Below are 26,596 nucleotides of genomic sequence, written 5' to 3' on the forward strand. Positions count from 1 at the left end.
AGCTAGTACACAATGTAATGTTGGACTAATGGGGGCGGGAGAGGGGGGGGTAACGAGAGTGTGCTCAAGCAATCCTGGGCGTTTGGTGCCTTATTCTGTGACTGCCTAGCCTGCGCCAAGAGTGGTGTAGTCAAGAATAGACGGTGCACATAGAAGAATGTTGTTGGTAAGGAAGGGAGAGGAAAAAGCCTGTCACCTTGATGTCAAAAACATTCTTATTAAGAGTTTGTTCTGGTCCAGGTTATGCTAGATTTTATTTTAGTTCGTGGTGAGACAGGGTGATGCCTTACTTGGCAGTAGGCTATCAAAGTACAATATTACATAGCCATCTGAGAAAATATCACAGGAACTCCCTATGCAGGCTGAGTTCATAGAGAGTGGGAAAGGATGAGGTAATTGTGCGTCAGACAGGGTAGGTAGGGCGAGTATGGCCCGATCCATCGAGCTCCTTCACAAAACCCGAACCATTTGCCAAATGAAACTCATTATAAGAGCCAAACAGCAGACCTGCGCCCAGACCTTTGAGCAAACATTTAAGGAGCTGGGGAACGTTGCATTCCCAGGCAAGAAGCATCCATATTGGGAAACATTCATAATGGAAACATTGGAGGGCGGCTCCACAGAGGCTCAAGGAGCACAGCCCTGTCCACTTGCACCTCTGCCTCCCACGAGGCCGTAAACACAGTCCTCGTGGCCTGCAGCGGTGCGGGCTTCCCTCACAGAGCATGTGACGCACAGGCAACAGCAGTGCAAGCTTCACTCACACCAAAATGGTGCTGCATGGCCAGTAGAAGTGACCACTTCTACACCATACAAGCGGGCACGGGGCGTGCAGCTCGAGTGCAAGATTCCCTCACACACAGGGAAGGCGCAGTACAGACTGGGGCCAGTATATGTGTTCTGTACTCACAGAGCAGGCACGGCAAAGGCAGCCGTGGCGCACGCTCTTTTGCACCCACATAGCACAAGTGTGGCACAGGCTGCAATGATAGGCACTCCCATCTCACACAGAACAGGAATAGCAGGGATAGCATGGACAGGGGAAAGTGCTTGATTGGTTCACGCGCTTACAATGCATAGGCAACAACTGAGCAACCTTCTTTTCACACACAGTAACCAATTAGCATCACTGACCCTGGAGGTTCAAATTTCCTTCAAACACATCCATCCCTGGAGGCCTGGGATAGTGTGAGCGGGAAGGGAGGAACCTTTGCTTCATTTATACACAACAATGACTTTAACCCTGGCCAATCCAATAAGGGTTTTACCCAGTGGCTGGAAAAGGGGATGAGCAAGGCGGGGGACCTTTTTTGGAAAAGGGAAGATCAGACCATCAGACCATTCGGTGCTTGTCGGGCAACACTTGGCTTAGATTAATCTGACCGGTTCAGATACTTGAAGGCCAGACATTGGGTCCTTCACCCTGCTAATGAGAACTTGGTAGACGGGAACGTTACTCCTCTAGAGATGATTTTTCCAGAGACGGCAGAATCCAAGGGATTCATTCTCCAGCCGATATAAATCCATCAAAAGCCGCTCCACGACTGAACGCAGATTTTACTGTGGAGGATGGAGAGAGAGTTGGGCCTAGCAGTTTCCCCAGAGGAGTGGGACAAGATACACAGGTGCACTGCATCCACCCTCTGCCCTCGCCTAGCAGAAACCCAATCTAAAATAGTGGCAGGTGGAATAAGTTTCCCGCCTGACTTCACTGTAGCGACCCTAATAACCTTAAATTGTGTTCTAGAGGATGTGGGCTGGAGGGCACTTTAGTACACGTCCTACGGAGTTGCCAGAGATGCAAGGCTTCTGGCTGTAGATTAGGTCGAAGCTCAAGGAAATAACTTTAGTGGAAATACCAAGGGATCCTCTGCTATGTATCTTAGGTCATAATTCCTCCTTGGAACAAGATTGTACGTCATCTGAAATTAAACTACTGTCTCATCTTTTATTGGCGGCCAAGCTTTCTATTCTTCAGTTCTAGAGGAGGCCGGCATCACCTTCTATAAAGATATGGCTGGATAAAGTTTGGTGTCCTTTAGTGTGGGAAAAAGTGGCTGCATTCATGAGAGACACTCTGCATCCCTCCATGACCCTGTGGACACCCATTTTGAATCAAATGCAAAAAGCTTTAATGTACTAACCTAGCCAGCGCGTTTGAGATCCTTGAACCTGGTGGACTTACCCCAAACAGAGTGGTGGCGCTGGATTGTATACATACCATTAACGAACTTTAGTATAACATGCTCAATTTTAGATTGTACTCCACTCCTCGTGGGGTGGGGGGCGGGAGGCGGGCTAGGATGTGTTCAAATACCTTTATGGTAATTATTTGTTTGATTTACCAGTATTTGACCAACATTTGACGTGATGATGGAAAACACACCGAGAGGATAGCTCGGGGGCAACGCACTTGCCTTGAAAGCAAGACGATGAGGAGCAACCCAGGTTTGATCCCTGGATCCGCGCTTAGAAACTTCTGGGTATTAGGCTTGTTATAAATAACCAATTATAATTATTATTTTTTTTAAAACAAAGGTTAAATTAATAAAAATAACAAGTACCACAAGAGCAGAGCAGTGCAGTGCAAGCAGTACTTTTCTCTATAATCTCCCATTCCATGCAGAACATAGACAGGATAAAAACAGCAGTAGTGCAAGCTACACTCATACACAAATCACTTACAGTATGAGAATTCTTGACATCAGAACATGTGCAGAACAGACAGCAGCAGTGCAAGCATCACTCGAGTACAGAACTTGTACAGAGATTGAAGCCGAGAATGCTACCCCGGTGGGATCTCGGTTAAAATAACAGGGAAAAACTAGTCCTAAAACAAGGATTTTCTTCGTTCGAATTTCGAAAATGTTTTTTCCGCTTTTGCACTTTTTTTCCTTTTTTTCAATGTGTGGGAGAGCCCGCGCACACACCTTCCCACTCCCCTCCCCCACACTATTTTTATTCCCTAAACCAACCAACCCCCCATCTATTTATTTTATTAAAAAGTACAAAAATCTAGCAAAAGTTCTGTGTTTAAAATTGGTTGTTTTCTGCCTGTTTTTACATTCGTTTTTTTTTACACGCTACCACCCCGATGCACAATGAACAGACACAAGACAGGAGCAACTGCAAAAGCTTCCACTGCACACAAACACTAAACAGGTGCAGCAGAGACACTGCAAGCTTCCTTCACACCGAGAAGAAATATAGGGTGGACAGCAGTAATGCAAGCTTCCCTCAACCGCAGCTTCAGTGCAATGTTCCCCCACATGCAAAGCAATGTGGATAGCAGCAGTGCGAACTGCATCACAGACAACGGTTACAGCAGGAGTGTGCAAGCTGTGGCTCTCAACATGTTTTGGACCATGACTCCCATGTTCCGTCACGATTTCAGTGCTCGAAGTGGGCGTGAGCGGTTGGGAGCAGTGCTCCTCTACTTTTTAAAATTACGTTTCCATACTTCTATTTTCAAAAGAAACCGTTCCGGAAGGGTTTCGTTTTAAAATAAAAGTGTAGGGAGAAGTTGAAACTTGCACTTCAGTGCACAGCACTGAACATTCCCTTAAACAGCAGGTGCGTGTGTTTGGGCGTTTAGTTTGCGCGTGGGAGGGGGCGGGGTGAGGCCATCAGGGAACATAGTTCCACTACTTCTTTTCGTACACTTCGACCACTGCACAATTTACTATGCTGGCAAGGTCTGATGGGAGTTGCAGTTCAAAACAACCGGAAGGCATGGTTCGCAGATTTCTGAGGTAGACGATATACCATTTCAAGCTTCCCTCACTTTGAGAACAGGTGCCACCCAGGCAGTAGCAGGGTATGTCTGAGGCTAGTCACACAGCAAACAAGTAGAGTATGGGTGGCAATACTGCAATACTGCAAGACTCCCAGGCAAACAGAACCGGTAGAGTGCATACATCAGTAATGTTCGCTTCTCTCACACACAGAAAAAGTGAAGCGTGATGACTGCAAGCTTCTCACTAACAGGGAACAAGCGCAGCCCAGCAGATGTACGCACTCCCATCACCCATAACACGTACATCACTGCCAACAGCACTGGATGTTTCATTCACACAGACCAGGTACAGGGCAAGCAGCAGCAGTGCAAACTTCATTCACACACCGAACAGGTATAGCAACTGTTGTGCAAGCCTTTCTCAGGCAAAGGGGAGCAACAGCACAAGCAGCATAATATTTCCTTGTGCAAACAGGCCAGACACGTCGCTTGCGGCAGCAGCGCACGCTTGGCTCGCTTGCTTAACAAGTACATCACGGGCAAAGGCAGAACAACCAAGTATCAGTGCTTGATTTATGTTGTCTAATGCCTGACCCAAAGGTGGCGCATAGGTAAGCCAAGAATATCAGTGCTTGATTTATTTTGTCTAATGCCTGACCCAAACGTGGTGCATAGGTAAGCCAAGAGCTAATTCAAGTCATAGAGAATGCTATGATCACATCGACCCATAGACTGCTAGCCCAGTGGTCAAGGGAGAGCAGCGCTGCAGAAAGAATGTGGCCCTCGACTGTACAGTAGTGCTTTGCTGTAGGACCCACTGACCCTACATCAATAACATAAAAGATCCTCTTTACTGCCTGGTTCATGCCGTTTCCATATGTTCCCATCTAGCTCCACATTGCGTCTGTGGCTGAATCCTCCATTGGACTCAGCGCACTTTGCGAGAGACTAAGGGCCCGATTCATGGAATATTTGCCCGGTTCAAAGTGAATTTGCACTGCTGAAAAGTGACTTTGTACTGCCGACATAAACCCTGATTCCTGGAACCGTGCAAAGTGTATTTTTGAAGTGCAAAGTCCGGGCAAAGTCAGCGCATAGTCATTTTTGCAGTCCCAAATGACTTTGCCCGTACTTTGCACAGCAAAAATACACTTTGCACGGTTCCATGAATCAGGGTTTATGTCGGCATTGCAAAGTCACTTTTCAGCAGGGCAAATTCAGTTTGAACCAGGCAAATATTCCTATGAATCGGGCCCTGAACGTTTAATGGTAAGCTTTAACACTCACCCTTTAAGCTTAGAGTTTTATATTTTATTAATAAACGAATTTTAATGACATTTTGTATAGTATCAAATCAGTCAACATCAATGCAAAAACAAAGCAGGAAGTACATGGAACCAACAGGTTCTCGAAACTAACCCCGCCCACTTCCCTGATCCTTCCCCTCTGAATCGAGCAATCCCTCCGCCTCACCCGCCACAGCCACCAGAAGCAACCCCGGCCTATAGCATGGGCCACCCTCTACCCCTTCCCACAATGTCCCCGGAAGTCACCCAGATTCTTCCCCATCCCTCATCCACTTCCCCCATGCTTTGCCGTGTTTTTGCAGGCCAGCTTTTCCATCTCCATGCACCAGTCCATAGTAGATTCCCACTCTGACAGGGAGGGCGTGTCCTCGGAGACCCACGCTTTGTCAATTTCTCTCTGAGCCATGGCAAATGCCAAGTCGGACCACTTCCTATCCCACATCTAGGGGTAAGCCGCCCCACACTCCCAGCACACAGACCTTGGGATCGGTCATGACCTGGTCACCCTGCAACCCACAGTACCTCTGCCCAGAAGCTCTACGTCCTTGGGCATTCCCAGATCATGTGCACAAATGTGCCCTGAGCAATTTTGCATTTGGCACAGGTGTCACTTTCCCTTCTGCCCATCAAGTGCAAATGTCTGGGCGTGTAGCACACCCTGTGTAGGATCTTAGAATGTACCAACCTAAGTTTGACGCTTATGGCGAGCTCACTTGTCTGACCCATTGCACTATCCCACTCGCCCTGATCCAAATCATGCACGTCCTCCTCCCGTCGTGCCTTCAGAGCCTCCATGGACTTACCAGTAACTCCCGGCAAGCATCTGTATAACGTAGAGATCGGTTTTACTGAGAGTCTTTCACATCCCCATGACATGGTATCCAGTCATTCCCTCGAATACACAGCATCGAATGCAAAAGCATCGAATGCAAAAGCCTCGAAAAAATGCATTCTTCTGTAGGTAAAGTTTTTTTTAAAAATTAAAATGGGTTTTAAGGGGTAAAAAAAACATCCCACTCCCATCTCACTCCATCCCCTAGACTCCTCAATGGTCCTCATTTCCTGCCAAAATCTATTCCCTCAGGGAGGCTGGTTTTCTGCCGCCCTACCCTCCCACCCCATTTTAATCAGTATCTGGCGCCAAACCCTGACCACCAGTTTCCCAGCTTGCAACAACCCCCTTGGAGGAGACTTCCGAGTTTTATAGCTTTTAAAGAGATTCTAGGGTGCTTGTTGCCCCGACATGAAATTGGCTAAGAGTTTATGAAAGCTACCTGAGAATGGAATTGGGATCACAGCTAGCGGAAAGAGGAATACAGGTCGCGCCTTGAAACACTTGTGTATAGGCGCGTTACAAATGCCATATCATATCATATCATATCATATCGGAGCATACTTTTAACAGGTTCTAGTCTTGCCCACCTGGATAGAAACGCTGCTGACCACCTGCCAGTTGTTTCTTTGAGCTTTTTGACTCTTGAAGTTTGTGGATTTGTATATGGTTGTGTTTGTGGATTTCGAGAATTTGATTTCAAGGTATTTGATGGAATCAGCCTTCCAGCAGAGTACCGGATCTGGTAAGTCTTGGTTTAAGCAGGTTGGGGTCAGAGTCAATATTTTTGTTTTTCTTTGTTTAATAGCGAGGCTTGTGAAAGGCTGGCAGGGCATTCTACGAACTCTCTAATGGAATACTTGTGTTTGGCTGGATTAGTAGTAGGTCGTCTGCGCAGGCACCAATTTTGGAATTTGAATTAATTTAAATCCTTGATTCCAATTTCTTGAATCTCGTAATTGGTTTACATGAGTTCTAGAAGAGTGCTTGTGGCTTTTACTTTTGCACTGCATTCTAGGATGGTGAACCTGCTGGTATCACCGCCACCCCTTGGCAGACATCGCTCAGCCTTGTTTGAGAACATCACTGCAATGTTATGAACTCGAAAAGCAAGAAACATTAAAAACTTATCTGGTGTTCCTCTGGTATAACATATTTTCAATAATTCCCCCAAAATTCCCACTCACATCTCTGTATCAATTTCTTATGGAAATCAAAGAAGGACAATGCATTACTGGCAGACTCATACATTCACACTCTTATAATGAGTGGTACCTTCCAATGGACAGGCACCATCTTTTTAGCTTTTAAGAACACACAGGTCCCTTCTTCAGATGTAAGCAGATGAAATTGAGAAGTGGGAACTAAAATAATATAGTGTGTGAGGTCTAAACGAAAAAAGGACTGTGTTCACTTTTTATATTTGCCCAGGTCCTCTGTGCTTCAGGTACAGAAACATTCTTGTCATTGTGTACTCGTTGGCTAACTTGTCTTATCCATGCATTCTGATGTCTCTGGTGAATTGGTGTGTTATTATAATGTTTTAATCGTATTTTGTCATTTGCTAATTATTGATAGGCTGGGTCGTTTTGGCCTTCATCTGAGATTTTTAACACTGGCATCTAGCATTGGTGAGCACCCTCTGCAGGCAAACAGCTTCCAAATGATGTTATTCCGACAGGTCTCACAGACCCCCGTTGGCTTATCGAAGGTCAGTTGAGGCGGAGTACCACCTAATGCATTCGTTGTTCTTTGTTTTACAGATGAGTTTTATGAACCACCCACCGAGCCAGTGGAACCCATGGAACCCATGGATCCTCTGGAACCTGAGGAACCCGTGGAACCCGTGGAACCAGATCGTGAGGATTGGAGACCCAAGTTTCACCCCGGTAAGTTCATGAGAAGATTTGGACGTGGTGATGGGGTTTCTAGAGCCAGTAGGTATGCATGGCACCGATCCAGCACACCAGGATTACTTTTTCTTAAATAAACCTTTCCTAAATAGGAAGCAAACCCAGTGGGGAGAGGGTATACTTGTGAAACCATGGCACATAAGCAGCTTATGTGAGGCCTTTGGGCAATGAGCAACACATTACCCACCATCAGAATATTGCCCTAAAATCAAGATACAATCACTTTTTTAAATCACTATAAAATTTGATTCTGTGTGTTATTATCTTCCATGTCAGTTTAATTATTCCCATTGCATGGCTGCTACAACACACGATAAGGGCTGAGCAGGACATACACGTCTGTGGTTGATGGCTATCTCTGAGGAATATTCGACTTGCGCTGGCCAAGCCTGTGTAAAGGGATGAGCCCTTAGATTATGAGACGATTCTGAGCATTGCTTGGAATCATTCAGTCAAAAAGCCCTGAACATATACCTGAATGCACTGCTTCTGAGCATGCCTTGATTTTGCTGTTAAAAACAGAATGCACATTATAGTGCATGGTTTCCCCCTATTTTCTAAACAAGGTACCAATGGAAATTGGTGGAGAAAAAAACACTGGTGGATCAGACCCCCTCGACATGTTGTGCTATGATCAACAATGTTCGGCCCCAGGCGGATCTAGAGTGAGAGAGTCAGGGCATGAGGGCTAACAGTGCAGCTAAATCCTTTTTCAGACAGTCTTGAAAAGAAGAAGCAGCAGACCTAGTGTCACAGAGGCATGCAGTGCAATCTTAAGGGTCTTGCTGCCCCACCCTTCTGCCAAAGTTGATGGCCTCCCGGTGCGTGCTCGCTATGAAGAAAGGGTGGCTGGTTGTTAGTGGCATAGCAGAGGGAGGCAGATGAGAAACCTGTGATGTTGATCATTGCAGGACAGAGGTATCTGAGTCCTGAGTGCTGCTCTGCTTCTAAGCGTTTAGCAGAGATACTTGGGAGTATGCTATCCAATGGCGAGGACCCAAGATCTACAACGCTTTGGGTCTGGCAGGCCGCCGATGTGTGGCAGAGTGATAGGGCTAAAGAGGAGAGCTTAGTCGTAACCTTTGTTAGTGTTTATGTGCCAACTACTGGGCACGTGGCGGCCAACTGTGGGGGGTTCGTTTGTTTGTAGTTCAAGGTGGTACGAGATCCTAGAGGGGACAGACTGGTGTACTCCCTGCGCTCTTACATCTCCCCTCTCGCAGGCATGTCCCGCATGAAATTCCCCCTTCTCCCACCAGCGCCTGTTGATGACCAGACCAATGTTCATTACTCAAAAACAAGATCCTTATTAGGACATCACAAAAAGGTGCCCAAGTGAAATAATGTACTTCACTACTGGTTGAAAATTAAATTAACCAGGTAATCATGATTTTAAGGGTTAACGTTTGGTCGGCTCAAGGCTGTTGTCGGGTGCCTTGAATGAAAAAAGAAATTCACTCCCAGGCTCTCCTTCATGGGTGATGCTGAGTCTGGGTGCTCAATGTTTGTCCCCCCTGCAAACCTGGAAGGCACCATAAGCTTCCTTTCTGGTGCTAGGTTCCCCAGGTGAATGTTAGGATTCCTCCAATCACCTAGCTTTGGCTGAGAGCACTTTCAATATTCAGAATTCATTTTTTAGTACTCGACTGGTTGTCCTCCTGATCTCCAGTGAGTTTTTGGATATGGCCTCGCTGGGGATAACTCCTCTCAGATGGTGTAGATATTCTTGGTGCAGTTCTAGGCTTTGGTGCTGTAGGGGTTGGAGTGTCCCCTACAGAGGAGGTGACCCAGGAGGGTCTTTAGGTCCTCAGTTGCGTGCCCATCAACTTCCCTGTCTTGGGTGCCTGATCCTTTCAATCAAGCCTGTCTCATTTCCCTCCTCACTAAACCAGCACTCACTCATTCTTCAGGGCCTATAAGTCTATACGTTAGCTCTTAGTTGAACTACTCAATGTCCTGCCACAAGCTCATTCCTCCTCCCACTTCTCCCAGATAACTGGTGGATGATCGCAGTCTTGCTCTCTGACTTTTATTGGCCCTCTGTCTCCAGGAAGATTCCCACTGCCCCTGAGTCATGTGACTTGGTTTATCTCTCCTCCTCCAACTTGGGTTCCTTCTCCCTGCCCTTTCCCCTCTTTCCTCCCCTGATGCTCTGCCTCCCTCTCTCTTTCTTCACCCCTCGTCATCCCTACATTGTGCTCTCTCCACCTCTGACGTATTATGTTCTCTTCTCTTTTCCTGTTTGATGCTTTTCTCTTCTGACCTTCCCCCTCTCTATTATTCCTGCTTGATGTTCACCTCCTCCAACCTTCTTTCTCTCCCCTCCTCCTGCTTGATGTTCAACTCTTCTAACCTTCTTCCTCTCCCCTCCTCCTGCTTCATGTTCAACTCTTCTAACCAACTTCCTCTCCCCTCCTCCTTCTGCTCTGCTTCACTCCACACCTCCACATCATTTGCCCCTTCCACTCTCTGCCCCACCACATCCTCCTGCACCTCCAACTCTCCCTGTACTTCCTCCTTCTCCTCATGCAACTGAAGTTCTTTGAACACCTCTGCCTCCTCTAGCTCCTCTTGCAAAGCCACTTCCTTCTGCACGCTTTGCTCACTCTGAATTGCCGCTCTGCAACTCCAACTCCCTACACAGCTTCCCCCTGTCTCTCAGGTTTTTATACTTTCATTTCCCCTGTTTCTGGGCAGGGTTTTCTCCAAGGGTCTGCAGCTAGGGCCCCTGACAGGTGCCTAATAGGTCTTTCTGTGCATGTGTAACTGATTGAGTTATGTGCGACTTGCCTCTATTGTGGACTAGGCCAACAATAGGCCGACCACCATCTTGGTGCTATTCGATTTACGCAGGAGTGGTGGAGTAGGGCCCCTTGGACCGATGGTCAGAGACAGCACCTCTCCTGCTTCCTCCACATTTCCTTCTCTACTTGTTTACAAAGTGGAAAGTATTCTATGTGCATATGCTGTATTCCTAAGGTTCTCTCTTACTCCAGAGGCAACCAACAGGTATGTGTAAGCTTCCTCTCTACCCACTGTAGTACTCCCTATTTGTAAATAGCACTGCAGGCCCTATCAACAAGGGTCTGCGTACCACTGGCTATGCATTTAAAAAGGCCCTTTCACTGGGCCACTAGATGGGGTGTTGACAATGTAATGATTCCTTGGCTCCTTCCATGTACTATACGGGGCCTCAGGAGCCTACCCATACTGTCCTTTGGCTCTACATCATGTAGCCGACAGTTGGGCCCAGCCCCTGGGAGCCCCTCACGCCAGAAGTCATCACAAAGCAGGGAACATTGCCACACTGGAAATCCACAAAACTCTCTGAGATCAAACAGAGCAAATGGTCACGCAATAGCATGCAGGACGTTGTGTCATCTAGAACCTGCACAAGCTCAACCATAAAGACATACTGAAGTGAGGAAAAAAAGATATTCTGTGCGGCATTTGGGGGCAACTGTACTCTGTTCAAGGCCTTCAGTACATTAATGGTAATGCAAGTGTCCATCAGTGCCTATAGAAAATGGTGACACAGAAAATAATCTATGGTCCAACCCTTAGGACGTGCCAACAATACATCAACAGTGAATGTAGCTTTGTGAGAAATCTAGTAACTGTTAAAATACTGGGGATACAACAGCTGTCAATCTAGAATCATAGAGCATTAGAACCATCAGAGGATGTCCAAGAGGATTATCAAACCGAGAGAACCCACAAAGCCTTTAGGGAAACTGTGAACTTTCCAAGGTCTTCTGGAAGAGAGCATTAAAACAGCAGTGCATGAGACACAGTAGAACATTGTAAAATCAAGAACAAATTCAACAGTCAATGTTAACCGGAAAGACATGCAATGTTAACCGGAAAGACATGCTAGAGGGGCCAGCAGGTACTGCTGAATCATGTATAACGTGTCTTAGGAACCCCACAGGGAGCATTAAATATTGAGACAATCACATATTACGACATTGTTGTAGCTCAAATCTATCAAAGTTCATCCAGGAGGAAACCTTAAAGGTAGATTCCAAATGAGTGTCTACTACATTCAAGCACCTTTAGCCAGTGTGTTGTTTAATAAATACTAAAGCAAGAATCCATTAGGCTCAGTAGAACATTGTGTCACATAAAAGCTGCTAATGTCAGGTAAGAAGGAAGTTTTAAAGAGTGGTCACATGAATTTGTAGGACAGTAGGGTACCTAGAATCTGTGAGAATATCCACTGGAACAGAACTCTAAATAATGACACAAGCCCCTATAGAACCCCATGCCACCTTTAACCTGATACCGTACAACTAGAAATAATACTAAAGAGGAACCAGTACATTATACAAGATCATGGGTCAACTAGAACCTAGCTCAGGCAGGCCTGAAGGTGTACTAGAGCTTGTAGGGCAAAGGACCACCAAAACCTACAAAAGTTTAACAGGTGGAAAGTATACAGCCAGACCCAAAGAGAGCTGGTAGGGCAGTGTGGAACATATACACTGTCTGAGATATTTTGGAAGTGAATGCTATAGCAAGTTTACGGGACACTCTAACACATCGTCAGGTCTACACGCTGCCAAATTCCATTTATAAAGTAGGTCTAAAGAGTTATCCCAAAGAGCTTATTGAAGATTGAGGTATCTACACACTGTCTAATCTTTCCATGGGAATAAAAATGGAATGCAAACGTATGTAATCCAGGGACCTCTGGAACCTATGTGCAATCATAAGGTAGTATTAGAGCTAGATCCCAAATAAGATTGTATGAAATTCATGCATCTAGAACTTCTCAGAGGGCGTCTGGTAGTGGGCACTAAATCAATAGTTCATCACACAGCACCTAGCAGGACTGTGCAAACTCCTATAACATAGCAATGCTCAAGAAGAAGAGAGCTTTAAAAGAAAGACTACAAGATAGCTTGCAATTCAGCGCTACAGCTTCAACTTGTCTGAGGACTTCTAGGACGGAAAACAATGGATGTCCACAAGACATTATATAATATTGTGACACCTAGATCCTGTCCAAGTCCCCAAAGAATTAAGTAGTAAATAATCAACAAAAATCATATTTCACAGGGGCACCTACTACCTGTCCAATGTTTTCTAAAGTAAGAGTCCACCAGAGCAAAGTCAGATATTGCAACATTGTTGAAATCCGTTTAAAAGGATAAAATAAAGGAGAGGTCTACAACCTCTTGCTCTCCATGTGTTTTGGCCTACCGTCTCCAATGATCCTTCCCTATTGATGATACTGGAAAGGGCTGTTGGGAGTTGTAAGTCAAAGCATTTGTTGTGCCACAGATTGCAGACTGATGTATTAAAACGAGACAACAGGATAGCCTGTTGTATAGTGGACGAGCATCTAACACACCCAAGATGCTCTAGAAGTGATCACTAAAGCAACAGTCCACCTGACCTGTATATTATTGTCACACCTAGAACCTAGACTGAACAATATTGAAGCATTTAGAATCCACCAGGCCGCTTAGTGGAATAATTAAGTATACATGTAATGTAATAAGTCAGAATCAGGAGACGGACAAGCAGACATGATTTTCAAAAGGTTTATTTTCTCTTCTGATTCAAAAAGACCTAATCTTTCCCTAACTCTGTGAGACTAAGCCCTACTCTATACAAAGAAAGGCAAATGGGGCGCTCAGCAGTGTGTCAGGATAGTCAAACATAAATAATTATGTCCTCTGTCGAGGAGTCCTATTTTCACTTACTTTCTTTCCCAGTTGCTGAAATGAAAATATAAAACAACCAAAATATACTGGTTCTATGTGAAAATGTCCACCAGGAAACAGTCGCCAGGTAGGCGATTTGTATTCCCTGTTCCCCTAAAAGCCTTCCCTTACATATTCTAGGGCGGGTATTAATTACTATTCTAACTCCAAAATACTTGGGGAAAGTGCTTGATTTTCGTGGGAGTGAAATTTTGGGGACCTTTTACCAGGTGACTTTATCACTGGATACCAATATACGTTTGGTCCTTGCCAAAGGAAAACAAATAGCTGGGGGCTTCTGACCCTTCCCTCCCCCACTTGTGTCTCTTTACCATAGGCCGCTGCTTTTGATCACAGTGCAAAACATACAGGTTGTGTATGGCTGGAGTGCCATCCCAGGGTTCCAGCCAGGTCTCTGCAGAGGAGCAGCCAAATGCCTCTGCAGGACGTCCCGCCCCCCCACTGCTTGTATGTTGGAAGGGTGAAACTGCACCATGTTTGTCACCAGTAGTTATGACCATACTGCGTAGAGTGTTCGAGAAAACGTATCCACTAAGAAAGCCATACTTTATGTATCTCCGAAGAGATGACAATCTCCTGGAGGAGATTCCAGAAGGAATATGAAGACAAAAGAAAGAGAAGCTGGTGACGTCACAAGAAATGACAGTGACGTACTGAGAAGAGTGTCTGAGGAAAAGGATGTATGGGCCTTGTAGAAACTGTTGATAAAATAAGGAATCGGTGAACATCCTTATGCAGAATTAAGATTACACGTATAAAGAGTACTGCAAAAAATGCAGGCCGTTTCATAATTGTACAGATGCAGCAACGCAAGTAGATCAAGCAGTCTTAGAAGCTAGCTATACGTGGTGAATAGACTGTAGGCGAAGCCACCATTGTGTAGTGTCTGGACATCAGCGCCACAATTTTAATAAGTTCAAATCCACGGAGAAAGAAGGATCGAGAGCTGTGTGTGTTGCAGCAAATAATTAGCTGGAGATCGTGGACTGGAAGGATGTAGCTGTTTGGCCTTATGGCAAAGCTGAAGCAGCATAAGAACTGGTTATCTATCCATGAAGAACACAAACCAGGAGACGGTCAATCATCTCGTGTTAAGGTGCAAAGAAGGAACACCATGAGTGCCAAGTTTATTAATTACAGGCAATTAAATGTTGCAAAGCAGGCCGAAATACACTCTCCTGTCACGTGAGCCAAGAATGAAAATAGGAGTTGGGCACGCAGACCGGAAACTGTGATAAGCATGTGCCTGTACTTCCTTTTATTCCCAAGAAAAGAGAATCTACTGCAAGGCCAAGTTCAAAGATAGTCTGCAAGGCAGAAGGCATGGGCGATGAGAGATGAGGGGCTAATTGGGTGGGAAGCAAAAGTCATGCCCATCTCCCAGCACCTGGGAATGAACTTAAGTGCGGCTAAGAAGCCAAATGTTTCAGACATGGCAGGAGCGTGTCAACCAATTATAGAGGGCCACATAACGAAGGGCCTTATAGTTTAAGAACCAGTAATATCATCTGTACTTTATAAGTGTTAATGACTTGCAGTAGGGGTGGGCATAAGTTGTCCACCTGACTCTAGAGACCCAATTACAACCCGTTCCTATATAGAAAGTATACTTAGATGTTCTCCTTGATCCAACCACAATAACCCATAGGTTTTCCTTATTTGCCACGTAGTATGTCACTTATGATGAATTTTCAGTACTTAAGTGTACATTTTCATGAAATACGTGAGAGCTCGAGCGAACGTCCGTTGATGTCCGTTGTAACTCCCTGTTTTAGAAAGGCTCCAAATGTCCCAAAATTTGTCAATGTCACCTGTGAGCTTTTAAATGGCTCTTTCATAAGTTGAAATAGTAAGAAGCTCCTCCACCCAGTCATCAATGTTAAATGAATTACTTGATTTCCAGGACCTCAATATGAACATTTTAGCAACCATGCATGCGCGCAGAAACCAAACTTTCTTACCAAAGTCAATTTCCTCCAGCAAAGAGTCATCACCTAAAATCAGTAATGAGGCATTCATGGGGATATTGATGTTTAAGACCAGACACAACCTCTCACGAACCTTATCCCAGAACTGCATCACTTTGGGGCAGGACCAAATCAAGTGACTCAGAGATCCTCTCGAACATTTACACTTCCAGCAAAGATTGTTGTACAAAAGTTGCCTTCTGAATAGTTTCTACTGCGTCCAATAAGCCCTAAACAACACATTTGTTTGAGAAGCTCTGATGGTCCAATCCAAACTCACCAAACGAGTATTTTCACAGCACCTTCTCCAACATCTTAAATTCACATCCTCCCCCAATTCCTCCGCCCAAATTGCCGGTAATCTCGGATCACCTTTCCGAGTAGCTTTAATGATTCCATGCATAGTAGAAGCAGGGCGTCATGCACTCAAACATACAGATAGAGCTGCCCAGGCAGGACTCTGAACAGTCAATTGTGGCACCTCAACACAAGCCAAGATAATAATCTTTAATTTCCTATACTTAGCAAACGAGCACTCTGCCATGTCATACATCTGGCCAAGCTGAGCGTATGTTAACCAGTGGTCCCGCTCAAACAAGTCTCCAATGTATTTGATGCCAGCCACAAACATTCCACCCAAAACAGAGTTTTACCCTGATATCTCAAGGCTGGATTATCCCATATGGAGGCATCTGGGTGTAAATAGGGATCAGCACTCATACGGTTCGAGAGCTCACACCAGCAGTCTCGCAAGAACGAAGTAAGAGCGCTGTTCTTTTTGGATTTATTCCTCTGAGTAGTCAGCAGTGCTTTCGGGTCCAATTGGGAAACAGCACTGCATTCCCAGGATAGGAGGCCAGAATGTTCAGACTGTATATCTTCAGAGTGAATAGTTCTGCATAAATGTTGAGTGGAAAAGGATAAATAGTAGTCTGAGAAATTAGGCAAGTTCATTCCCCCCAATTTTAAATGGAGTTGTAGTTTCCAAAATGCGAGCCTCTGAGGTTTCCCATTCCAAATAAAGTTCTGCATAAGCCTATTGACCTCTTTAAAGATGCCACCTGGTATCTTAATGGGGAGCATGCTCAAGAAATAATTTATTTGAGGGGCCAGGTTCATTTTCAAACAGTTGATTTTGCCCCAGGTTGACGACTTCAAAAGACTCCATTTTATCACATCTGATTTAAGATTCGGAAGGATCCAAGCAAAATTAATGGCTGGTAACTTCACAATGTCTGCTCCAATCCATATTCCAAGATACTTCAATATTTCAGCACACCACCTGAATTGAAATTGAGCACATGAATTTCGTTGACACAACCCATTGACTGGAAGGATCTCAGATTTACTCCAATTAATCTTATATCCTGATACCAAGGAGAAGGATTGAATATCTCGCATCAAAAAAGGGATACCAACTGCTGGATCTTGAAGGGCGATCAGCAAATCGTCAGCATACAACCAAACCAAGTTATCTCGGCCATTTCCAATTACAGGTAGAAGTTGTACGTCCGCCCGCAAGCTCACTGCAAGTGGTTCCATAGATAAAATAAATAGGAGAGGGGAAAGAGGACAACCCTGCCTTGTACCACGAGGAATGTACCACAAATGGATCGGAAATAAGTCCGCTCGTCAGCACACTTACAGATGGATTGTTGTACAACAGCTTAACACAATGCTGGAAATCATCTCCAAAGTTCATTTTCCCCAAGCATGCAAACAAAAAGTCCCATTCAACACGATCAAATGCTTTTTCAGCATCTAAGGAAATGACCGCACTGGCAATTGGTTGACTATGTCCCTTCTCAATGGTCAATAGCAGACGCCTCATGTTGTCCGCCACCGCCCTGCCAGAGACAAAACCTACTTGGTTTACATGTACCAGATTTGAAATGACTTTACCCAGGCGAACAGCCAGGATTTTGGCCAATATTTTGCAATCACAGTTTATTAGACTGATCGGCCGATAATTCTCACACCTTGTAGCAGACTTGTCCTTCTTTCTCATCACCGTAATCAATGCATGTCTCATTGAATCCGGTAGTGAACCAGATTCAAAGGCACTATTAAAAACATCACACAAAAGCTGTAGAGCGGATGCAGGGAGGGCTTTATAAAATTCATTAGGTAGTCCATCAGTGCCAGGCGATTTACCCACCGACAGTCTCAAAATGGCAAGTTGAACATCATCCACCACCACCTTCCCCTCTAAGCTCGCCGCCTCATCCGTCGTCAGACGAGAGAGAACATGAGAGTCTTGACTGAAAGGAATAAAGAGAAAAGAAGACTGTGGAAGGGACCACCAGTGTATGTAGAACTGCGGACCCTGTGACTAGGTGAGCAGCAGTAAAGAAGCTCTAGTCCTGGCTTCAAGTTTGGACCAGAGTAAACAACTCATGTGATCATGTGATTAATCTCCACCATTCATCTAAGCGCAGGTCACTAGACTGCAAAGTTCTTTTGAACCTTACATTGCATGGAGTCAGAAAATATTTAGAAAATGCTATGATGTGGGTATGGCATGGGATCACTTTTAGGATTGATAATGGGAATGATGGGTGCATCGCATTGGGTATTTTGTGGGGATGATGGGTGGAGGCAATGGAATCATTGGTGGGAATGAATGATGTAGTGAATGCGTTCATCAGTGGGAGCGGGAGTGATGAGTGCAGGCCATCGGATCAATGCTGGGAATGATGGGTGCAGAGCATGGGACCATTCATGGGAATGACTTGGGCAGGGTGTGGAACAGTTTGGGGGGACGATGGTGGAATGGCATGGGAGTGCTGGTGAAAATTAGTGGCGGTCATGGGATCATTGTGGGACTGACATGTCTAGTACTTTGGGCCAAACGGGAGATAATGAGTATAACTTTGGGGGTTGAGAAGGAAGGAGTAAATAGGGGGTGTAATTGTTTGCCGGAATGATAAATTTTTTCCTTTCCCCCATGCAGAGAATCCGGAAGAACCTCCAACCCAAGACTACAACGAACGCTTGGAGAATGAGGACTACGATGACTGTGAGCGCGTAATCCTGACACGTTCTTTCATTGATGGTTGTACTGGTGATGGTGGTGATGGAGGACAGGAGGAATCTGTGCGCCTCCTTTTACTTCCCTTCCGCAGTAGCCCTGGGTGTTCAACCCTCTGGTATTTGTGTCTCAACATTGCTGCTACTTTCCATCGGAATAGCAGGGAAATGTTTGGGCTCAAATGTTGGGGTTTCTGAGAAATGACAGGCGGAAAGACTAGGAGGCAGGACGACATCTGTGCTGCCAATATCCCCAGACTTCTGTTGAGATAATTTTCTTCGCCATCCTCTCTGCCCTGTCTATATCTCATTTCCAGAAATCCTAAATTCCCACTCTCTGTTAGCCCTCTCAAACATGTTTCACTTCTGTCTCTCTCTCTGTCCCTCTCTTTCCATATCCGTATCTCCCCTAATTCAGTGCAGCTACCATTTCCCCCCTGATACTCCAAAACCCTTCACACCTCCCCCCGTGCACTGTTTTTCTTTATCACTCTCCTGGCGGCCCTTCCACCAGGCACACCTCCTCCCTTCTTCCAGCCTTCTCATTTCTGCTGTCTCTCTAGCATTGCTTTCATTTCTTTTGCTTGTCAGTTTTCTTTGGTTTTCTGACTCTATCTTCCGCTTCTAACAGGTGCACCCTAAGCCACATTTGTCCACCCAGTGCCAGCCTCCAATTTCACCCATCCTCTGTTATCCTTCTGTACTCCAAATTGTTCCCTATCCAGCTCTTTTTATTACTTCACTTTTCTTCTTTCTGCAACAATTGGTTGGTTACTGGTTCTCCTCTTTATCTATTTATCTGTTTGCGGTTTGTTCTTTCTCTTCCTTCTCTTCAACTTCTCTCCCTCTTTCCTTTTTTATTTTTGTACTAATTTTGTTTTGCCTTTCATTTCTTTTTTCTTTTGGGTCCCCTAGTTCTTCCGGTAACAGGTGCTTTTTTGCTGATATTATTTTTAAGTTTTTATTGTTGTATTTTTTCAATTTGCTCTGAAAGAGCCTGCAGGTGGCACATGGTATCCTATAAAACGTCACCAAAAATGAGAAATAAATATGTGCCATGGATTTCAACCCTTTAAAAGTAATGAAGTTTGAAGCAAGGCTAATACAACATGTCATTTACTTTCTACTTCATTGACGTTCTTCTATCATGTGACTGTACACATCCAACTGATACCTTCAGCACCACACCTATCGCTAGGAAGCAGCTATCATCCAACAACTACACCAGCTGCACACATATCCGGTGCACCCATGCACCATACGACACTATCCCTCTCTACTGACTTGAACTACGGTTCCCGAGGGCGTTCAACCTACCAGCGCTTTGAGGTCATACCATTGATATATAAGGCGCTATATAAATGCCAAGTAACATAACATAACATGCTGCCCTCAAGATGCATTCATCTTGCAACGCACCTTCTCCATCACACTGATAGTCCCCAAATCAAGCATACACCTTCTGTGATGGCTAAGCATCTTTGAAAAAAGTATGTCTTTGCTTATCCAAGCAAAGACTGCACACTAGGGCTTTTATCAGAGCTCATTGGGGCTAAAAGTTGGATGTTCCTTGCGGGAGATATGCATAGTGCAATTTACGCGTTTTCTCTTATTCTGGGGTGATGTCCCTCTGCTAAGATTGGTTGGGGAAGATGATTTTCCTTTGCAAGACTGGGACCCACATGCTCCTTGTCCTCAGGTATCCCCCAGTGTCTTTTTTTTTTCTCTTTTGTCTATTTTCTCTCATTAAGCCACTAACAAATGTTACTCTTTCTTACATCTTTTCTCTTTCCGTTACCCTCCATCACAGTTTAGATTTGTCACTCTCTTGTTCCCTTTCTCTTTTCCTGATATTTCTCTCAATGCTTATTTCTTACCTCGTCTTTCTCTTTTGATTTCTTCTTCCATCTAGCGCCCAGATGCCCTTGGGTTGAGTGCGCTCCAAAAAATGTGAAATAAATAAAAAATAAATAACATTTATTTTACAATGCATGTCTTCTTCTCGGCTCTTACTAATTCTTGATACCGCTATAGTTCCACCTTTTCTTCTTCATCTCTGTTCCTTGTGTTTGCTATTTTCTTTGGCCTTATCTCATTCTTTTGTTTATTCCTTTGGCTATCTTTTATCATCTCCAATGTCCTCTTCTCTTCACGTTTCCCATTTTCTCACATGTTCTCTCGTTCTCTTTCCCACTTTCCATTCATTTGCTTGTTAGATCGCTCCCTTTCTCATTCTAGCTCCTTTCTCCTCTGATCGCTTTCCTTTCTCCTCATTCCTGTCCCCTTTCTACTTCTTCCTCCATCTGCCCTAGGCCTCTTTAACTTTCTCCTTCGAAATTCCCTCTGTCTAGCCACTAGGGTTTCACCCACCTCATCGCCTGCTCCCTCCCTCTCCTTCCCATTCTAATGTTGCTCTTAAACTCTCTGAAATAACATTCAGCAATTAAAAGCATGTGTTTTTACCCCCAAGATTGTGTAAACACAACATTTCAAAATCCCTAGCTCTGGTTTGGAGCTTGGAAACATGTTTAGCCCACCTTTCTCATTTCCAGATGGTGTCCCTCGCCGGGAGAAAAAGCCTCCAAGAATTCCCACCAGGTCAAAAATTGAGAAGAAGGGAGAGGAAGAAAAGCAGCCAGGGAAGCCCCAAGAAGTGGAAGAAAAGGAGCGAGAAAGACCCAAGCTTTGTGAGTACTAAGGGCCGCCTCTGCCTGTCCTAGGTCTTTCACGCACCACATGAAGAGGGATGTTCATGGCAAATACATATCTTCATAGATGGCAACTGTTTAGAGTAGGTGCGAGGGTCACTTGTGCGTTGCCCACACTGCCATGCCCCATCCTCCAATAATGTGCATATTTGCATAACCACACCCACCACCTTAAAAAGTATACAATGTGCTATGAACCCACCACATTGAGTGCAAATTGCATTAGAATCACAGACAATCCCAGTTCACTTCAATTTACATTTTGTAAAGGTTTTGAGAGGTGGCAGCTCCTTAGTTAACTTTGTCTTGCCATTAGTTTGAAATGTGAGCACTTCACCTTATTTGCATCTCTCAGTGTAAGTATGTACTGATTTGCTCCGGTGAGTTACCCTTTAATCGGGGTTGGGCAGAGGTGGGGTCGCACTGGACTGCCTTGTGATCTTAGGCAAAACTGCTCTGAGCTCTTGTGTTCGCTACCAGTGACTTTCTTGACATATTGAAACATCATTAATATAATGGAACAGATACCATTGTCTGTCTGGTACAATTGTACATTTGGTTCCCAGTGCATGCTTATGTTATTATGTTCAGAAATTAGCTTTATTTTTAACTGGGCCGCTTGTTTTTCTTTCAACATAATACGTTTTTTGGCAGATAAGGTACAGTAAGAGAATATGGGCCTTGTAATGAGGCCCAATGATTTGTCCAAGATCGCAGACTTTAGGTGGTGAAGCTGGCAATGGAGCCCAGTCTGCAATTGAGAGTCCTGACTGACCACATACCTTCTCAGCTCTGGTTTTAAAAATCTGACAAATATATACATCCTTATAGAAATACATTGAGCAAAAAGAGAATGACTGTAGCATTATTTCCCCCATTCAGATTGGAAGTATCCAAGCAAGAATGCGAAGTAATGTAAGCCTAATCATTCTCCTCTTGGTCCTTCAAGCCCCAAGGGAACCCAACCCGCGGCTTGTAATTATGCACATTGTAAAGAAAATGCCAAGTTCCAAGGGAAAGAGAGCCTTTTTTGTCCATGACATCTTGGAAATAAATCAGACAGTTTAAAATGCCACAAGAAGTCAATTTGTGATTACATTTAAGTGCAGATTTCCATACTTAACTGTCGGAGCTGTCTAGGGGTTTTGCAATGCAGAAGCCCAAATCAGGTCTCTTGACCTAAGAGCTCATTCTAAATGAGAGGACTGGAAGCCCTTTCAAAGGTGCAGAAACGGTAAGTGATATGCAAGGCTACCTAATGCCAGATATGGAAGGGGGAGCAGCATTAGCGACACATCAGCCTGCTATTCAGGTTTTTGGAGGTGAGGGGGGGTCACGGCACTCCCAGGAGAACGAAGTCCTGGCACATGCCAAAGTCTGCCAAGCCGAGGTCAAAGCCCTGTGACTGTTTACAGTAGCAGGGCTCAGTAGACCTATTGTAAGTAGATGAGAAGGTCATTTTGCATTGAAATGAATCCTCTCTTTAGTGAAGGTGATGGATGACGTGGTATGCCAGCCTACCTTGCTCCTGGGTTTTCTGATACTTATGCAGCCTAAAGGGTTTGCGGGTCAAGCCTGTGAGTCGCGGGTCAGTGGGCAGCTATGTACCATGTCATCCATAGTTACAGAGCTTGCAGTCCAGTTAGGGAGTTAGTCTAGGGCAGGATTTACCAGGCAGAACATGCAGGTGCACAAGGATGGAACCACAGAGGGCGCGACCCACCCGCCACGCCTTACTCCAAAACCTTACAGCTTTACATGTATGGTTAGTGGATTTTATTGCAGTGAATATTCTGCACTGAATAATATGTGCAGTGAAATCACTGGTTGCAGTGATCAGGGCCGACCTTGGGGCAGGGCAGCCGGGCGACCATTAGCCCCCCGCCACACCAGCTCACAAGAGTCTTTATTTTTTTAAAATTATGGTTTTATTGAGTTTTATCAAACATAGTAAATAAGAAACAGGTATGACTCGGAGCATAGTAGAACACATTACATCATATTTGTCCCTCCCTCCCCCAACAAACCCGTAAACTTAATCAGTAAATTACACTCTTTTTATTTCCTCCTATCCCTCCCCCCTCCCCCAGAACAGAGTCTTTTCCCCTTAATTCCATACATGTTTAGGGTATCTATATACATTGCATATGGTAGACCGTTCGTGTTGTAATAGTCCAGAGTCCAGGTTGAGCGATAGCTGGACAGTTAATTCTCTGTCCCTAGGTTACACACAATATGCAGTCGATGCATTACCATAAATATCGTTAGGTTGACCATCATTCCGACTGTATCGTACCCTATGAAGAATTAGGCACATATTCATTTGCAAAATCGTTCCACATCAGCTAGTTTTGAGCTGCTCTCCCGTGGAGGGCAGCAGTGATTCTCTCCATTGTATAGATATTTGTTGCCACCTCAATCCATTCTCTCTTGCTCGGAACCAGATTCGCTTTCCATCTAATTACTGAACAGGCCCTCGCTGCAAGAAGGAGAGGGACCACAATTCCATTTATCTTATTCCCTTCTCCCATGCTTTCTTTGAGGCCAGTTTTAAGAGGGGTGTGGCCTCACGAGTATCCCATCCAATTGTTTGATCCAACCGAGGACCTCATCCCAATACATCCGAATCCGGGGACATCCCCACCACATGTGACAGTAGTCGGCCCTCTCCCCACACTGACGCCAGCATAGCAGGCTTGTTGTTCGAAACATTTTATACAATCTATAGAGGTCATACTGGCATCTGTGGAGTAGTTTAATGGCATGTAGTTTAAATTGTGCCGCAATAGATATTTGAGGGGCACATTTGCATATCTTCGCCCATACCTCTGCATCTAATTCTCTGCTGAGATCCCGCTCCCACCTGTGTTTTAAGCTAATAGTTGACCCCTTTCAAGCATCTAAGAGTGCGCTACACATGTCGGAAATCATTCCTCTAGTCCCAGACATTCTATCTAATAGCTTCTCAAAAGAGGTGAGGTCCCTCTGAATTTTGTCCCGCCATTCTTTCCTTGTGAGGGTGCCCTTAAGTTGTAAGAAAGGGAAGACCCAGTGCCTCCTTGAGCTTCGTAATTGTGAGAAAGACACCACCTCTCCACAACTGTCCCACCCTCTCAAGACCTGCCTCATACCATGATTGAAATCTCGCATGATCCTGGATTTCTTCTCGTACACCCGGAGCCCATATGTGGCTCAGCGGGGAAGGCCACGTGGTGACCTCCTTCATGTCCGCCCCTTCCCTCCAAATCGCCCATATCATACCCAGTATAGGATGTGTTTGAAGTCTACGGAGTAATTTGTTTCTAGTGACCCATGGCCATTCCGCTACCATGGCTGGGGTTAAATTGTGATTGTCTAGTTGCACCCATTGTAGATCCTTCCTCCCTCTCAGGTGGGGAATCAATACCCTCAGTTGTACTGCACGGTAGTATAGCTTAAGATCAGGGAGACCCACTCCTCCTTTCTCTTTGGGTAAAATCAGAACCTTGTATGGTATCCTCGCTATTTTCCCCTGCCATAGGAATTTCAAAATGGCTCTCTTCACTTCTCTGAAGAATGTCTCCAGGAGTTTTAGGGGGAGCATTTGAAACGGATATAGAAATCTTGGCAGGCAAACCATTTTAACAGCGTTAAGTCTCCGCATGCAGGAGATTGTGAGTTTTTGCCATTTCGCCAAATCTGTATGGAAACAGGTTATCAAATGGGGGAAGTTCTCTTCGTATATATTCTCTAATTTCCTTGTCAAGTTGATCCCTAAACAGCGCAAGGCGTTGCCCTCCAGTACTAGTCCTAGCGATGAGAGTGCAGTGGTATGTTCGCGGGTGGGTCGCAGTTCAAGGTCTCGCCCGAGCTGGCGGGTGGAAGAAGGGGCAGCAGGCACCCTATTGAAAGTAATTGTGTCATGCTATCGGGAGCGGAGAGCATTTAATAACAATAGGGCGCTGCAGCACCTATGGAAAAATGTGCCAGTCAACCACCACATCACCAACGGGCGCACGGAGGGAGGAGGTGGTGCCAAATTTTGTTTTGCCACCCGGGGCACTGCTTGCTCTAAGGCTGGCCCTGACAGTGATGCTATGTGTCATCAACTGACTCTCAGACACACGTGAAAGAACAGAGGCTACAGCAACACAAAGAAATGCACTGCTACAAGCACTTGAGCCATAACCCCCTCCCGAGAGGAACCATGCCATCTCTCATGCCTGTTGCTATGGTAGCCTATGACATACCTGTGTGCTAACGCTAGGAAGGCTCTGGAATTCCATGGGGCCCTATTAGTAGGGACTGAACCTGGAAGGTCATGGCCCCCATACAACGCATAGAACTGTTTTCTTCAAGTTACTAAAGTGGCTGCGAGTTTCCCGTCGCCCCATATGTGTTACATGGGGGCTATAAAGCCGGTTGCTGTGTTCCTGCAATGGTCAGTGCACAACTGGTGGTGAGTGAAGTGAAGTGCCCTGACCTCTTTGTACTGTTGTGCTCGGTAGACAGGACAGTTTCTAGGCAATACTGCGCCCGCGCAGAAACACCACTACAGCCCCTCCCCCAGACGCTGCTGATCGACTGCTACACCGCACTGCACCCCAACATTATTAAACCATTGTAATTTAAGTCGCTTTTATTCACTTTGACTCAAAAAGAATAAGTACACAGCAACAAATACAACAATATTGCAAACAGGAATTCATTGTCCTTACAACATGCTTATGTTAATTATCTAAATGAAGGGCAGCCAAACGCTCTCCTCACTTGCTGCGCACAGCACTCACAGGCCGTTGCAAAGGCTCCAAGGAATCAATGGAAGCAGGTTGCAACAGAAAGGAAGATGAAGTTGGGCGGTGGGGGAAAAAAAGGGCCCTTCCCAGCAATATTAAGTAAGGGAAGTTACAAAGAGTGCCTACAGGGTTGTCCATCTCCACGCCTCGATGGCGAGATCCATGTCATATTTTCAGGATACCCCTCATTAATATTTATGAGATCAATTTGAATACAGTGATTGCTAATTTTTGCTTATGAATTTTTAATGAGGACTATCCTGAAAACACGTCAGGTTTCTGGCCCTCGAGGCCTGGAGATGGACAATCCTGGCCTAGAAGCTACTACAACGCGCTATTAGGGAAGACAAAAGTAGTAGGTATGCTATGAGTTGAAACAGTCATGTTGCATTAAGATGTGACTACACAGAGTCATGTTATGTTAGGCTGATTTGTACCGTACACCGCTACCACCGAAGGGCAGTCTCCAGGCGCTCTGCGGTAATGGCCTGAGTACATCAGGGTTTATTGGTAAAATCTACAATATATGAAAGTACCCTTACGTCCCATCCCCTTATCTGTGTAAGATTTCATTTTCTTAAATCATTTCACAATGA

At 45.1% G+C, this 26,596-nt stretch overlaps 1 protein-coding gene across 2 annotated transcripts in view; it reads left to right on the top strand.

The window, feature by feature from the left end:
* AEBP1 (AE binding protein 1) overlaps positions 1-26,596 on the top strand; it is a 367,991-nt gene that overhangs the window by 125,386 nt on the left and 216,009 nt on the right. For both annotated transcript variants that reach the window (XM_069618951.1, XM_069618952.1), the window contains exons 5-7: positions 7,639-7,764; positions 18,441-18,506; positions 21,070-21,204. In XM_069618951.1, coding sequence (XP_069475052.1) covers positions 7,639-7,764; positions 18,441-18,506; positions 21,070-21,204 — 327 coding nt within the window. The remainder of the gene's footprint in view (positions 1-7,638; positions 7,765-18,440; positions 18,507-21,069; positions 21,205-26,596) is intronic.

The sequence above is a fragment of the Ambystoma mexicanum genome, chromosome 10 (assembly GCF_040938575.1).
Source record: "Ambystoma mexicanum isolate Mex_15411 chromosome 10, UKY_AmexF1_1, whole genome shotgun sequence".
Classification (NCBI taxonomy): Eukaryota; Metazoa; Chordata; class Amphibia; order Caudata; family Ambystomatidae; genus Ambystoma; species Ambystoma mexicanum.